This window comes from Cryptotermes secundus, unplaced genomic scaffold, assembly GCF_002891405.2.
Source record: "Cryptotermes secundus unplaced genomic scaffold, Csec_1.0 scaffold989, whole genome shotgun sequence".
In the NCBI taxonomy this organism is placed as follows: Eukaryota; Metazoa; Arthropoda; class Insecta; order Blattodea; family Kalotermitidae; genus Cryptotermes; species Cryptotermes secundus.
The window spans coordinates 260,067-276,148 of record NW_019738982.1 but is presented as its reverse complement, the minus strand read 5'-3'; the positions used below and the strand labels follow the sequence as shown (position 1 = coordinate 276,148).

The following is a 16,082-nucleotide window of genomic DNA, read 5'->3' as shown; positions in this document are numbered from 1 at the left end:
TCTGCTTCTAATGGAAAAGTGGCCGCGTGCAGCTGCCCAAGCTGCGGGCTTAGTACTTAGCACGGTATTGCAGAGATTCCCGACATCTCTAACTTGAAAAGAATGTATATTTACATCTGAATTCCTTCCGTTAATACACCGACGTTCTGGACGTTGAAGCTTTGCGTTGACCGTGATCATGCCAAGATAATAAAACTGAAACAAACTGTGTTGATCTGAATGGATTGTGGACGTCTGTGCAGAGCACCGTATTCTGGGAGGAGAGGCTGTAAGGGTGGCCATTCTCAAACATCTGTGGGTACGCGATAGCTTGAGCAGGCAGCCGTACGGAGATCTCCAGCAGTGAATGCATTACGTCCGAGCATTCTTAACCCTGTCTATGACGACTTAATTACCAGGCTGCAGTGCCTTGCCGCCGTATGTTTATAAGCACTATCTCTTGTTGATACAAGTGACATGCACACTCTACTAATGGGAAAGCATATACGAAGGGGTCACAAACTTGAACGCCGCAAGAGGAAAATAGCGCGGGATCAGAGAAAGAAGTTTGTTCTCAAACGAATGTATTTTAGTGTAAAAAAAAAGGTAAAGCTATCCCTGCAATAGGTCGTGGAGGCCCATAGGATTGTGAGGACGTCGAGACTCCCACATTTTATAGACAGTTGGTCACAGATGTCGGTGAGGTTGTCAGCCTTACGCGCCAGCCGACCGTCCTTTACCCCCAGAAGATTCCTGGTACTCATTTTTGTTAGAGGTTGAGTCGACCTCAGGGCTGTAATGCGTCTCGAAGGATATTGCAATAGCATGGAAATATATTGACTTGAGATCTAGCGCAGTGCGTCGGTTTCAGTAAGATAACGGTTCTCTGAAGGTGGCCAAGTAAGGCCCAAACATATAGCAATTGATGTGATTTTAAATTAAGGAGAGATTGTGAACATTTTTAAGTTGCAATAAATAAAATATTCTGTGAGGCCGTGTAGTCAGGTAGAAGTTTCGGAGGAACCTACTGCTCACATATTCAGGATCGAAGACTGCCAGATAAGCAACCAGCAGCGCTCTGCTTGCAGCCCGCGTCTCGCTACTTCCTTACCCCCAAAGACGGAGGAAACTTATTTCTCTAAAACGTCGGTGAGTTTGTACCACACTACACGGCGTCACGTCCTCAGAAGGTAATGCTCTTCACAGTTACAGCCTTTATGTAGTTGAGAGACAGGTTCGCGAGCAAGATAATGCAGCGGATGTTTCGGAATGCTGGCAAAATGTGGAATTTTCCCTGTACTTAATTAAGCACCAAACCATGAAGGCATATTCTTAATCTCGACACCGTATGGAGTATAGTGGTCTGCTTGTCCCGGGAAGGAGCCGTGGTGCTCACTGGCCTTTACTGAATGTTGTCCCTATCGGGAATTGAACCCAAAATATTGTAACGCGTTTGGAGTAGATGCTCCCATGGTAACGCAATATCAGTGGGCCGTTACGTAGGAATTGCAGAATCAATAAGCGCGTTTCCCCAGAGATGGAAGGTTCATTGCGTAAGAACGGATTGTCGAAACAACAAAAACTGAACTGCTGAAAATGGTGTGTTCTATCCGGTCCGGAACCCACCTACATAAGGGGGTTGAATGCATTCGCCGAGGCAGTCTTGTGATAGTCGCCGTTGAAGAGAGTTGAAGTCTAGTATCCGCCGAGTGAAGTCGAGAAACGACTACATCAGAAGGATTAATTGTGACATTATAAGTGTAAAAACGAAGGAGAATAAGGCTGGGGCCATACGAACGCACAAAATTCGTCCGTTGTAACGAACGTCGTGACGTCCGATGTAGAAATAAACAAGAGAGGCGAATGCTACGCTTTCTTCTGGCTCCGTTGCAGACAAAAAACTACGAATCGCATTCTACAACTGTGTGGTGTCCTCAGCAACGTCCGTCATTAAGTACGTTCGTTTCAACGTACGTACTTCTTGCGCTCGTGTGCCCCCAGCCTTAATATTCGCTACATCCTTAACCTACGTGAGGTTATTTGTCGCGTAACATAGCCAACACACCACAGCTGGTGTCAGAAGTTGGATTAATCGGATCGAATTTAGAAGAATTGTTGGACTTACGTGATTAAGGCGAACACAAAATGGACTGACAGCAAGTGTTGGGACGCCTGCTGGCAAAAATGGACGCAAATACAAAGACCACCCAAGTAAATTTGCTGGCCATGCGAGACGAAATGAAAGCTGACCAGGCAAAGGCGGACGCCAGACACGAAGAAATGAGAAGCAACCAGGCGAATGCGGAGGCCAGCCACAGAGAGCTACTGGCTAGACTGGAGGATAACAGACAGGCCGATCGAAGAGAACTAAAGGAAACGATGGAAATGATGGACGTCAGCCAAACCAAGACAGATTCGAAGCTCAAATGTCCCTCGACGCGAGGACGAAGAAGCTCCAGGAAGACCTTACAAAAACCCATAATGAAACCTGCAGAAGAGTTGAGGAAACCAAACGCGAGTTCCAGGCCCGGTTGGACGAGACGGGACAGACGAGGGTCGAGAGGACAAACACATCAGCGGTCGGGGCTGGCACAGCTCAGCCACCGACGTTCCACGGAAATACAACGTGGAGCGTGTTCCGGCGACAATTCGAGATCGTAGCGGAACACAACCAATGGTCGGACCGAGAAAAATCTACGCACCTAATCACCGCTTTGAAGGGCCGAGCGGCAGACGCACTACCCGGCAATCCGACGAATACGTCTTTCGAGGATACTCTCCAAAGGAGTCATTCACAAGAAATTTCTGCCAGAAGGTCAAACAGTGAATTCTGATTATTATCTCGGAGTCCTTAATCATTTGTGGGCGAGAATTCTTCGAATTCGACCTGAATATCGAGAGCAAGTTTACTCGTCGCTCTTCCACGACAATGCCCCACCCCACAAACCCAAGATCGTGCGCGATTTTATGACCAGAAAAGGGATCACAGTCCTTGATCGTCCTCCGTATTCGCCAGATTTGGCTCCAGCAGATTTCTGGTTGTTCCCAAAAGTTCAGTTGGCGATGAAAGGAGACCGTCACGACACTACCCGGGACATCCAAAGGGAATCTACCGCAGTTTTAAATGCGAGTCCACAAAAGGAGTACAGTGACTGTTTTCTAAAACTTTTCAATCGATTCCAGCTATGTATTTTTTTCAAAAGGAGACTATTTTGAATAAAACGAGTGAAATTTTTAAAATAATTCACGTCTCGTATTTATAATGAACAGTCCTAATAGAACCTGGACACACTGTGTATCTATTTATAAACACGGCCCATCGTAATCTTCATACTTTAAAGTCTCTCAGCAAAATCTTTCTTCAGGGCGTATACAATCAATATTCACATATCAACACCAGTGGTTCAAATCTTTTCATAACTGGGGCACTTATCCGAATTATACTAAGAAGTAACAGGAAATTATGACAAAACTAACTCATCTGGCTGATAGTCTATAACCTCTGTTCGTACGATTACCCTAACTCTTACATGATATTTATCCCCATGCCCCGTTACTGGAAATCATACGATCGGCACATTTGTCAAAGTTTAAAAGGGATCGACTTTGCCCTAAGGGCTGTATTAAAGATTGGCCCACGGACGTCACTTCCTCGTATTCAGGCTAAGTCAGGCGACTTAGCGGTCCTGAACTCCTTTAGTGATTTCTTATTAAAATTGCCTTTTACCTTTCCTTTCCCATCTGAAATTTCAAAAATTGATGGCGACACAATTCGGGTTATCCAGAAAGGTCCCTCGTGGAGTCGCATGAACTTCTGCGTCCGTTACATAATGGGTTTCTACCAGCACTGCTTCGCCGACGGCAGGTTGCCATTTCCGTTGACCACGTTTCTTCCGCTTGATCCGTCGCGCGAACGCCCGACTCTCCTTTTGTTTCTGCGTTAAGGGCTCCGGCTCTCCTTCGGGGAAAGTTGGCGGCAGGTCGGCGAATAACAGTGGCGCCTTCCTGCCATACATCATTTCATGCGGCGTAAAGCCAGTGGCGTCCGACGTGGTTTTGTTCAGCCAAGTCTCTATGTGCGGGATCAGCTGTGGTTCTTCTCGCAGTAGATCCGGCAAGCTTTTCCTTAGATTGAGGATATCGGATAGGTGAATACCGGGCTGTTATACCTAAAGCCTCTAACCCAGCGACTCGACGTATACTGCGTACCATGGTCGAATAAAATAGTTTCGGGCTTTCCTTCGAAATTCAGCAAAGCTAGATCAGGGGTGTTATTCAGAGTCCCTTTGACAAATCCTCCGTTATTATTGCTTGTCATTTCCTTACTGGAATCATTAGTGAGGGAACAGCTCTGCTGGTTCCTCCTATACCGACTTCATTTACATACTTAATTTGCGGTCCACCGTTCGCGTGGCCGTTGACATTACTGGTGTTTACACAATAATTCGACGAGGCATATCCATTCGAGGTGTCAGTTCGACAGCTGTCCGGCATGACGTCACTAGTGTTCGCACCGTTACCGTTAGTACTGTAAGAGTTCTAGCTGGCCCCATACTTCGGTACACCCGGTAGTTATTCTATTATTAATCTTCTCACTTTCCGAACTTACTTTAATCTGCTGTTGTTCCGTCACTCTGGTCTCGAACGTGGACATCCTCTCATACACATCATGCGACTGTAGTCCTATTTGTGCTTGAACTGCTGTCACGTCATTACGCTGCACCTCTTCGGCCAGCACTTCAATCTGGCCATGTTTGCGCTCAGATACGACTTTAACTTCGTTGATCACTAGGGACCGGATTTTAATGCAAATGCATATTTCTTTCTTGCAACCAGAAAGTATGCTCGTTTGGATATATGTATGAATTACTTCATTTCTTAAATTTTGGACATGGTTTGATGGTGCATATAAATGCATATTTTTTCTGTCTTATGAATAAGCATCACGTTTTCGAAGATCTCTCTTAATGCTGCAACTTGCCTCATCCACGTACCATCAAAGTGGCCGAAAAGAGATTAGTCGGAAGCGTTCACAAGTAGTCGCTATCAATGTAATACCATTCAACCGGCAAGGGACTTCACTTATTTATTTCCGAAGTCTCCATGAGGTTCGTTACGCTTCTTCATTTGAAGCTGGGGGCTATTCACATTAGTGGTGACTGGTCTGTAGTTAAGTTTGTTTAGCTTTCTGTAGTCACGCCGAAAGTGAAAGTAAGTCAGAAAACTAAATTACATCTGTATCAGCGGGAGTTCGAAGGAGAGATGATAAGTACGGATAACGAAATTCTTTGTTGCAGAGCGTGTGAGTAAACAGTTGGTTGTGAAAAACGCTTTCAAGTGCTTCAGCATTTGAACACTAATATACACAGAGAGAATATTAAAATTATATCCACGAAAAGTGCTCTGTTTAAAATTGCTTAGTGAATTTTCAAATAACAGTTTTTCACACTTTTCCTTTCATTTATGCGAAGCCTTTTTAGCGGCAGATATTCCGCTGTGGAAACTAACCAATCCTACTCTGAGAAACTTCATAGATAAGTATACACAGTGCAAAGTGCCGGACGAATCTACTGTGCGCAAAAATTACGTGAAGCAGTGTTACGATCTTACAATTGACAGCATTAGAGATAAGATTCAAGATAATTTTGTGTGGGTATCAATCGACGAAACACAAGATTGTGAGGGACGGTTTATTGCAAATTGCATAGTTGGATCCCTTAATAAGAACGAAGAATCTACCCCATATCTTCTTGCGGTAGAACAATTTGAAACCACAAATAGCTCCGCAGTTTCCGATTTTCCTTGTTTTGGAAAAATTAAAGTAGGCACCTCGATGTCTCTAAGTCAGTGTACCTCCCCCCTCCCATCCCATGCCCGAACTATCGTACGCATATCATGATGAATGGACACGTAGTTTTCTTGATGTCCCTGTCGTGTTAGTTCTTCCCAGAACTCCTTGTTTGTTTTACTAACATTGCCAATTGCTGCACATATTCCCAGCGAGCAGAGTTGACGCTCGTTAGCGAGATATCTCGGTTGTAGCACAGACGGTGTTAGTATCTTCCGGACACTTGATACGTTTCACGTGTGCTGTGGCGTCCCCTACTGCTCAGAGCGATGCATTTTGACGTGTGTGCGAGTATTACTGGGGCACGTGTTACAAAGTGGCCAAGCTTTTATCTGATAAATGTATCAGCGTTCTTTGTAGCGCCTTACAAGAATCGTTTATTTAACGATTGTGGCAGTAGCTGACGCTGTAGGAAGATAGATGAGCAATGATTTGGAAAGGATTTGGTAGGAAGCGGGTCATGGTCTACTGGAGACACTATCCCGACACGTTCGGAGGCACAAGAATCCTCAGGACAGTCGGTGGTCCACCTGAGATTTGAACCAAGCACCTCTCGGAGGCGGAAACGTTAACGGCTTGAGCCAACTCGGCCTGTAATAATGAATTGGAAAGGATATGGAAGGAAGCGATCGTGTCCAGACGTTTGGCCTGGCCTACAGTGAGGAAAGCCACGAGAAAGCCCTCATCACGGCCGAGGTTTGAATCTCGCACTCCCGGAATGCGAAGTAGGTAAGCTGCCAAGCTGCCGCTTGTCGACGCCAATTTGGGGTTTTTGTGGCTTGGATTTTGTAGTTGTACCTGTACTAATAATAATGTCACGTAGTATGGAATGGTGATAGGATTTATTGGTCACTTAAGGTCGTAACTACAAATTTCCACATTTAACACATCACTACAGCACACACTAAGGCTGTATTCGGGGGGTCTTGGATTCATATCTCGGCCCACAGGGCAACAGGTTTTCTGGATTCTCAGTTTTGCACGGTGGCACATCTCCGGTGACAGAGATCATCAGTCACCGCACTCAGAACCTCATTTCTTCACTGATAAAGGGAAGAGGCAGGAGTCGCTTACACGTCATGCAGTGATACAGGGAAGAGGGCTCAGTCACTACACGTCATGCAGTGATACAGGGAAAAGGGCTGAGTCACGACACATCATGCAGTGATACAGGGAAGAGGGCTGAGTCACGACACATTATGCAGTGTTGTGCGTTGTCAACTCGATGTGTCCCTGAATGGTGAAGAGTTGTGCTTGAAGACGTAACCTAGCAGTGATTGTACCCTCTTAACATGAAGGGTTTTCTGCTGGCACTGTCTCATTTTGGGAGCCGGAACAGTTCAATGGGTATAGCGACCAAGCTGCTGACTAGATGACCGAGGAATCTGAGTTTGATTTCCGTCAGGAGCAAGAGATTTTTCTCCTGTCTGCAGCGTAACAGATTGGTTCTGGGGCCCACCCAATAAGTACCATGGGCTCTCTTACCGGGGTAAAGTGCCCGTGGGGTAAAGCAGACAACTAACCTGCATCTAGCTCCGAGGTTAAGAATGCGTGTAGCTATGCTCTACTCCCCCATACGTCTTAATGCCGTAGCGTAACTGTCCAGTTTATGGGAAGGTCAATTGATGTTTGTGTATGGTTAGGGTTTTGTGAAATTCCTCACTTTCACCTCACAATTTGAAATTTTACCCCCTGAGACAAGCAGCAAGTGGCTTGGGTCAAGCTTGAAGCCAGAATTTAATGCGTAAAACAAGGCCGAGTTATTTAGAAATTCTAAACTTGACAGGGGAAGTCATAAATTTAGCAGCGTCGTTTCCTGCTACCCCAAAATCTCAGTTTGACAGCCACGCAGCAGGTGGCAAAGTTCACCCCTAAACTGTACACTAGTGGATATTCGCTTTCCTAATTGGAGGAGAATGAGAAGCAACCTCCCAGTCTGCCCGGTCCAGCCAATCATCGTCTGAAGTGGGAGGTCCTTTGCCCGAATTTTGGGTAACCAGGGCAAGTATTTACCATTCAGAGGGTGCTTGGCAAGGAGGACTTTGAAAGTTACATTCACCGGGGGTACACGTGTTCGGATCCCCATAAACACGCCCAGTGGTGACTATTAAGTGTGCGTCTCAGAACAGTAAGGAAGCCTACATCCACGAATCTGTGAAGTGTACCACTACGGTGCTGTTTCTATTTAATTAGTGCAAATTAAATAAAGACTCCATACAGTTAATTGGTGTTGAGGTGACTTCCCTACGCCTAAAGCCCCACTAATCACCCAAGTTGTGGCCAGTCAACACGCCCTGAGAGGAGTCGAATTGCTCTACCGTGGCTAGCAGAACCGAAGAAAAACGGTTACAGTAGTCCATAATTAATTACTCCCAGGAATATTTTTTTTCCTTGGCACTACAGCCTCAGTGGGCCTAGGCCTACCTCCATGAACTACTCCGTTCACTTCGGTTTTTCTAGATCTTAAACATACGGTAGGACTCCTTTGGCGGGTGATCAGCTCGTCGCAAGGCCTCTGCCTGTATACAAACACAGAAAAACGCACACACACAAATTAAACATCCATGCCCTGAGTGGGATTGGAACCCACGATCCCGGCTTCCGAGCGAGCGAAGACAGTGCATGCCTTAGACCGCTCGGCTACCGTGACCGGCAGGAATAATTTTACCTTTACTTATATCAGTTTGACCAGTACGGACTAACTCTTTGTTTTCCGTAACGCCACAGAAATCTCACGCAGCCTACACAGGACGGCACTTGATTGCGGATTTTTGTGACGAGGCGAAGTAGTGAGCTTACAGCTTCCTTCTGCGCGACTGTGTCGCCAACCGCAATATTTGCGGAAACGTGCACTGGACGCTAAGACGTGTTTTTCCCATGGCTTTACAACTTCTGTCCGAAACATTTTCTGCTCCAACGAACATTCAGCGAATTGCGCGCGCAGCAACACGCGTAGTCTTCATCCGAAGTGTCCGGTTTTAACCACAACTGGGATGTCTACAGATGTTAATAAAACCCCCGAATATAAGATAAAATTAAAATCAGATCTGCGGTTCCCGGCTCTTGCCCTCTGGCGTGGCAGATCCGACACCTGTCAGAAGCCATTTCAGTATTGGGATGGTCAGAAGTGCACATGTGCAACGCCTGCGCACGCGCTCCTGGTTGTAGCTCCACCCCGCGTGCAGTTGTGTCTGTACACCCACACTGACTTCCACCGACGAGCTGCGCCGTAGTAACAGAGGGTACCAAGTGGCGGACACTCCGTTTTAGGGGTAGGAGAAACATTTCCCGGCAATGCCCGCTCGTCCGTCTGGTAGAGTTACATGTTTGCAGTGTAGATGCGGTTGTCAGTACAGTACCGAAGTACGCTTAACCCTTTAAAGACCGTTATTTTACGACTGGCGGTTCACCGTCAATCAGTTCCTCTTGGCGCCAAGCCCCTTGAGACCCACGACCAGCGATTTTTTTTTATTGAACTCTTGCGGTCGTAGTCCTTATGTAACGTCTTCTCTGATGAGGGGAAGGGTCTGTCGTTTAAAATTGCTGCTGGTCTCGCCAGCGTAGTCTTTCGCGGGTCCGAGTCCCGCGGGACTCATGACCATATATTACTATCTGAGATTACAGACTTCCCTAATCTGGAGTTCCGGGCCCTCATATTTATGTCCTCCAGGAACGGAGTGGCCCAATTATACTCCCAGGCACTGGGTTCGCTTTTCGTATGTATTCTTCCAAATAATGAGAATTCATTCCGTACCCCACAAGGAACACATTATGTCTTCGCTACAAAGCCCAACCGGTTAATGCTGTTTGGGGAAACAGTCGCTGTTTATTGTGAGAACCATACGGAACACACAAATACACTTCCAAATAATATATAAGAACTCGGTCCGCATCTCATAGAAAACACATTACCTCTCCGCTACAAAGCCCAACTGGTTAATGTTATTTGGGGGAAACAGTCGCTGCTTATTGAGAGAACCGTAGGGAATGTGAACAGAATGCAGTTTTACTAGTATGTTAAAGCAGGTGGTGGATATAAGTGACGAGTGGACTTATATATTAAGGGGTTAAAGAGGGGAGAGAAAGTGGGGGAGGTAGTGAGAGTCACTACCTATAAGGGTGGAATAAGAAACTTCTATATCCTCCGGTTCTGAAGGCTCCTAGGCGGTGCCTGCTCATTCTGGTGGATGTACTCGTATGTTTGAGATAGGGAAGCGAAACGGTATGAAGGCTGAAGGAGAGGAGTTGAGCCGGGCTGTTAGTGTTTCTGATAGGAGTTAATTTTTATATAAACGTTGGGAGGGCTGCATGTGATGTATACAGTGCAACTTGAAATTTGGGTACCATTCTTGTAGGACCGAGGAAAACCACAAATAACATGACCATGATCGAGATGGACCTTCCGGATGAAAATTGACTTTTAGCCAGCAGTCCGGCATTCAATAGGCGAACCCTACCGTCAGTCCTTGAACGATTTTATATAACACACATACATTGTGACGTGTATAAGTGACTGTAGACAGAATTTGGATTGTTAATAGGATTTACTGACTCCTTACACATCGTAACTAACTGCTCCTAATTCACACACACACACACACACACACACACACTGCAGTTCACTACAGCAAGCACTAACGTTTCTCTCAGTCTCCTGTGTCTTCACCAGCTCATGAAGGATCCAGTGTCTTCTGCTTCCATGCTCACGTTTGTTTTACACCCACGTAATCGCTACTTAGCCATTGCATAGTAACGGCCGTTGTTTACAGAGCCATTACTTAGCAACGGCGGTTGTATAGCTGCTTATCTGTCGTTGCCTAGCAACGGCTGTACATGCCGTATATTTATTTATTTGTGATTATTTGAGTATTCGGGAAATTTGAATATTTTGGGGGGAGACGTGTGTTTTATGAGGCTGAAATGCGTTCGAATTCATGTAAACATAAAATTCAATTTCCTGCCTACCACACAGTAAACAGATCCCGCCCCCATTACGAAGACCAACCACTTAATATTGTATAGGGGAATAACCGCTGTATGTTGTGAGAATCGTACGGAACATACGTACAAGTATACTGGTTGTATTTTTTTTCTTGATGTTGAATTACGTATGTGGTGCATATACGTAGTTACCACTGAGATGTAAATGGTTAGTGCGTTAGAATCATGACTGTATCCTTGTGTATAATAACGGAGGAAAGTAATTCGAGACTTTACATTTTACGTAAGTGTCTATAGTCTGATAATATGGGCCAGTGGCGGACTCTTGTGAAAGCAGTACGTATAATTGACCTTCAGGTCACTATACACTGAAGTGCCAAAAGTCATGGGATAGGTACCTAGTATCGTGTAGGACCCCCTCTAGCCCGGCGAAGTGCAGCAACTCGACGTGGCATCGATTCCACAAGTGGACAGAAGACCTCTGGAGAGATGTTGAGCCATGCCGTCTGGATAGCCGCCCACAGCTCCCTGATACTTGTAGGTGCAGGATTTTGGGTGCGAATGGACCTCTCCACCACGTCCCATAAATGCTCGATTGGGGTCGTGTCGGGCGAACATGGTGGCCACACCATTCGTCGGAACTCTCAAGAATGCTCCTTGAACCAACTCTGGACAACTCCGGCCCGATGACACGGTGAATTGTCCTGCTGGAATATCCCATCGTTGTGGGGATACATGAAGTCCCTGAAGGGCTGCAAATGGTCACCAAGCAGTGTAACGTAGCGGTCACCAGTCAATGACGTGTTTAGGTGGACGAGCGGACCCAACTCATGCCACGTGAACACACATATATATTGTAACGTGTATTGCCACTGAAGACGCCGTTCAGATTGTTAATTGGTTTATTTAACTACCTACAAGTCGTAACTACAAATACTTATAACACTATTATAGGTTTACACACTTACAAACCCTACACAATAGTCCCTTCACACTCTCTTCAGTATAACACACGTTCCATTCTTCTTCCCGCGACGTCTTCTTCACGTTCGCAATTCACTCGCTACAACTGAACCCGGCGACTGATAGACTTCAACTGTCTTCGGCCGCCGCTACATTTTAAATCTACTCCTTACGCATTCCAGTCTCCCTTATAAACCAGCGCGCTTCGGCTCTACTCGGCACGGCACGACATGGAGAAACACCGCTTTCCTTACTGTTGCGTAAGGGTCTGTCTTCGTGGTAACTCGTTCCACCTCCCGTTGCCCAGCAACGGTTAGACATGTTACAATATATATGAATTATGTCTACCGTCAACACAACAAAACTCAGTTTTAATTTCATCTCATACTGCTACACATTTCGGCCACGTAAGCCCACCATCAGGCAGTTATACACAGGAATGCGTTCAGTCATTGAAATGCCGATATGGATCGTTATCGGTGCAATACTGACACCAAACTTTTGCCTCAAGTTGATGTTACAATTAAAGTAAATAATATACATAAATAAGATAAAAAGATAAATATAAAGGTATATGACATATCAAAAATGTTTAAAAATATTAAAGGATTTCCGATGATAGGTTAAGAATTGTGTGCCAACTTAGATATTTAAAGTTTCACTGCTACAGTGTAGAAATTGGGCATGTATGTAGTCTGTAGATCTTATTTGTAGAAGCTTCCTACGCAGTAATCCCGGTTGTGGAGCCCAGAGACAAGTTAATTTGATGTACGTGTTGTTAGTGTGTGGATACTGGTACGCTATTCCCACGGTATGTAGCTTTATATAATTGTACAATATGGCGTATGTGTTCCTTGTCTGGGCGTGTATACGTTCGGTGTGTTCTACACTATGCCGTGGTTCGATGTAGCATCGCCAGGATTCTACCGCATGGAGTTGGCTACGGTAGGTAACGGTCAAGTTGTCTTTGTGCTTAAGTAAACCATGCCACGAAGATGTATGGGGGAATGGAGGTATAGCTTCACTCGGCACTATATTTTGTGGTTAGTTTCACGCCCCGTCGGTTTAACCCCTTGCACATCGGACATGGAGCCAGTCTGGATGTTGTGGAGAAGAGAAGAAACTCCTGTCTCTTCCGGCAGTCGAACCCCGATTCCTGGATCGTCCCTTCTCCACGCTAGTCACTATACTGACTGAGCTATCGTAAACCCCCTACATAAATAATCTATAGCACTACCAGATCGTCACGCTGAAGAGAGAGGTATCATTAAGGACGATAAATCTCCCAAGTTTCTTGCTGTAACATGGACGAAGCCAGCAGTGCTGGTCCAGGCCGGAAGTTACGTCGCGTCACAGGACGGAAGTGGGCATCCATGTGATCCATAACGGTCATTGCAGGAAGCATTTGTTTCCGTCTTGGTCGCGTCGGGCTCTGAGCACTGTGAAGAGAAACAATGCTGTTTGTCTGCTGCGTACGCCGCTCTAAAAGCCAGAACTCGCGTTAGCTCTTTCAGCCCTTGACATTCATCTAATTGCGAAAATATTGATTGTAACTTCACCTCCGTACAAGACCATTGAGTCATCCCAAACACCCACGCTACTGCTGGGTCCATTGTGCGCCGCTGCTTTCACCCTGACATGATTCCTCTTTCCGAAAGGCCCCGTAACATGGGTGTCGCCTGGGTGCACAGTGTTACCAGTCTGCACTGCTTCCTGTCCGAGTCCAGTTCCTCCGAGGATCCTGGTGTAGTTAGACTGGAATCACTTGATCCTTTCCTAGCTAAGCCGTGTGCAGGCTCACAGAATCCACGGACCCAGAGGGGTCTTACCAGGCACAGGGGTAAATTTCGCCAGGCGGGCTTTGGCGGTGAGTACCCCGCGTACACGTTCCATGCCAGCGTCAGCGTCAGGACGTTGTTGTTGTACGGTGATTTCGTATTCAGACCTCAGAGATTCGAGCAGGGGTTTGACCACATCTTCTGAAGTTCTGGAGTGGGTACATTAGCCGTGGTACGAGTTGCGGTGCTATTTCTATAACAGTTATATTGTAGCGTGTTACTACTACCGTTACTACGCAACGACCACAAGATAAACAAACATAGCAGAGCCATTTCTAGGTAGCGGCACCGTAAACATGTTCCCGCTGCAACGGATACGCATGCAACAATAGAGGTATTGTTTGAAAGGGTGTTTTCGGGTCTGTTTGCAAGGGATTTAAAGACGACAGTTAGGGCAACCAAGTCAGTTCTGAACGGGATGCTGTGAAGAGAGGACTTCAGCTTCACGCGCTCAGGTTCTATCTTCATAGCCTTCCGTGCAGAACTCGTTAACTTTGCCCCTTGGTTATAACATCTCGGAATCTACCGCATAAAGAACACCGTTCTTCTGTTGTTGCGTTCGTGTTCGTTGCCGCGGAAACATGTCGAACCGTTGTATAGAAATGGCCGCAGTGCGAAACACAGAAAACACCGTTCTTCTATTGTTATAGGGTTTACCTAGCAACGGCCGCTGTTTAAAGAGTCACCGCTTCGTAACTGGTCTATATGCCTCAATTTCGCTGAGCAAAGGACCGCAAGGGTTCAGTTGCAAAATAGTGGTCGTGAGCATCTAATGGCTTGGCACCAAAACGGACTGATTGACGGTAAACCGCCAGTCGTAAAATAAGTCTGACTCTGACTGAAAGCAAGTATTTCTGTAACAGACAGGTTATGTCCTTTGTTGCAGGGGAAACATCGGGCGAAGGCCCCCGGCAGAGGCGCGGTTTTTTCAGGAGCTTCTGGAAGCGCTCCCGCCACTACTCCTTGGAGCAGCAGTAGCTGTCCAGGACGTGCGTGTGCTGTGCAGCTGGCCACAGTACACTTGTACATTGCCTGCAGACCTGCAAGAAACCACGCTGTACAAGCCGTCAGCAAAAGCGACCACTGACGGTTCATTTATCTTATAAATGTTACTCAGTTAACACCAGCGTTTTTAGGTAGAACGGTTAATTCAGAGAAATAAAAAGTATAGATAAAGGCATAGTCTCAGGGCCGAACATAAAAAGCACATATAGATATATACAGAGCGATCCATTTTAAAGCGGGTTATAATGGCAGCATAGCTGTGCAAAACTCATATATGTATCTTGAGGCACAGTCATGTACATACATGTACTAAGAGCAGTGGAGGGCATTTTATATTTTGCGAATACTGAGATATGAGCTGCGGCACTCTATACTTATGCCTGGTTTCAAATGGATTACTGTATAAAACATACAAAGTTCAGAATGATTGTGGCCTCCGGCATCACAAATGGAAGCCATTTTATTATACGTATAATTTGCCATTGGTGAACGCCATATATAACAAACTCAAGGACTCATTTGATTGTCTATAAATCGTAAATGTACACTGCCATTCATAGCACTGAACCATATTGTGCATTTGGCCAGTCTGATGTAGAGAACATACAGGGTGATGCAGTTTAACTTGAAGCCTGACGGAAGATGCCGTGACAGACACTCGGTGTATGAGTTGTGAAATACAGTGTTTTCCACTTGGGAGACATTTCAAACGGATCACTCTGTATGGGTTTAGATAAATTTGATATGAAGTTGTAAATTAACCGATATTTTCTCTTTTTTAAACAATTTACTGTTGAGAACGCTGATACTCATTTACCGTTGGTATGAACTTACTTGTCAGATAATAAAATATTAGCAATTTCTACGTTAGTTTTATGTTATCGTGATGGGCCCTAGACTGTAATGAGAACTTGTTACTTACCTTCTGCTGGTGTAAGGTAATGACAATAGTTCTCCACGGTGTAAATTTATAAGTATATAATACCCTTTTTCATTTTCAACATTCCTAAGGAAAACACCCCACACTTGTATAAATAGTCCTAATGATTTAATTTCAAATAAAAATGGGTAAAATGTTTCAGTTATTAATATTGGTTATTAATTTTAAAAATATTAAATGCAAAGTAGCTAATTTATTAATGTATTTACAAAATAAAGAATAATCCGCAATTGCCATTATTAATTTCTGTTACAATTTCAAAATAATTATAGCACAAACTAATAATAAGAAATTAATGAGGGTAAAATAAAAATGTTTTCATTTAAAATGTTAGCAAGATTAAACATTTAATTTCCACATTATGGACCTGTAGGTGGGTACCAGTGTTTCGAAGGAACATACTATCTTCAGCTTCAGGGTAGAAATATAGGCAACATGTTCCTCCGGAGAGTTGATGCCCACCTCCCTGAATTTCTACCTTCGTGAAAACATCAGATCTTGCATCAAGTGCGATTACAACAGCTCAGTGTGTCTCACTCTTCGTTGTTTCTTTGGAATGTAGACGTGA

The 16,082-nt window shown here is 45.2% G+C and overlaps 1 protein-coding gene across 1 annotated transcript in view; it reads left to right on the top strand.

The window, feature by feature from the left end:
- LOC111871533 overlaps positions 1–15,663 on the top strand; it is a 136,919-nt gene extending 121,256 nt beyond the window's left edge. Inside the window, exon 16 of the mRNA XM_023864701.1 lies at positions 14,456–15,663. Coding sequence (XP_023720469.1) covers positions 14,456–14,547 — 92 coding nt within the window. The 3' untranslated portion in view covers positions 14,548–15,663. The remainder of the gene's footprint in view (positions 1–14,455) is intronic.
- The last annotated feature ends 419 nt before the right edge of the window (positions 15,664–16,082 follow it).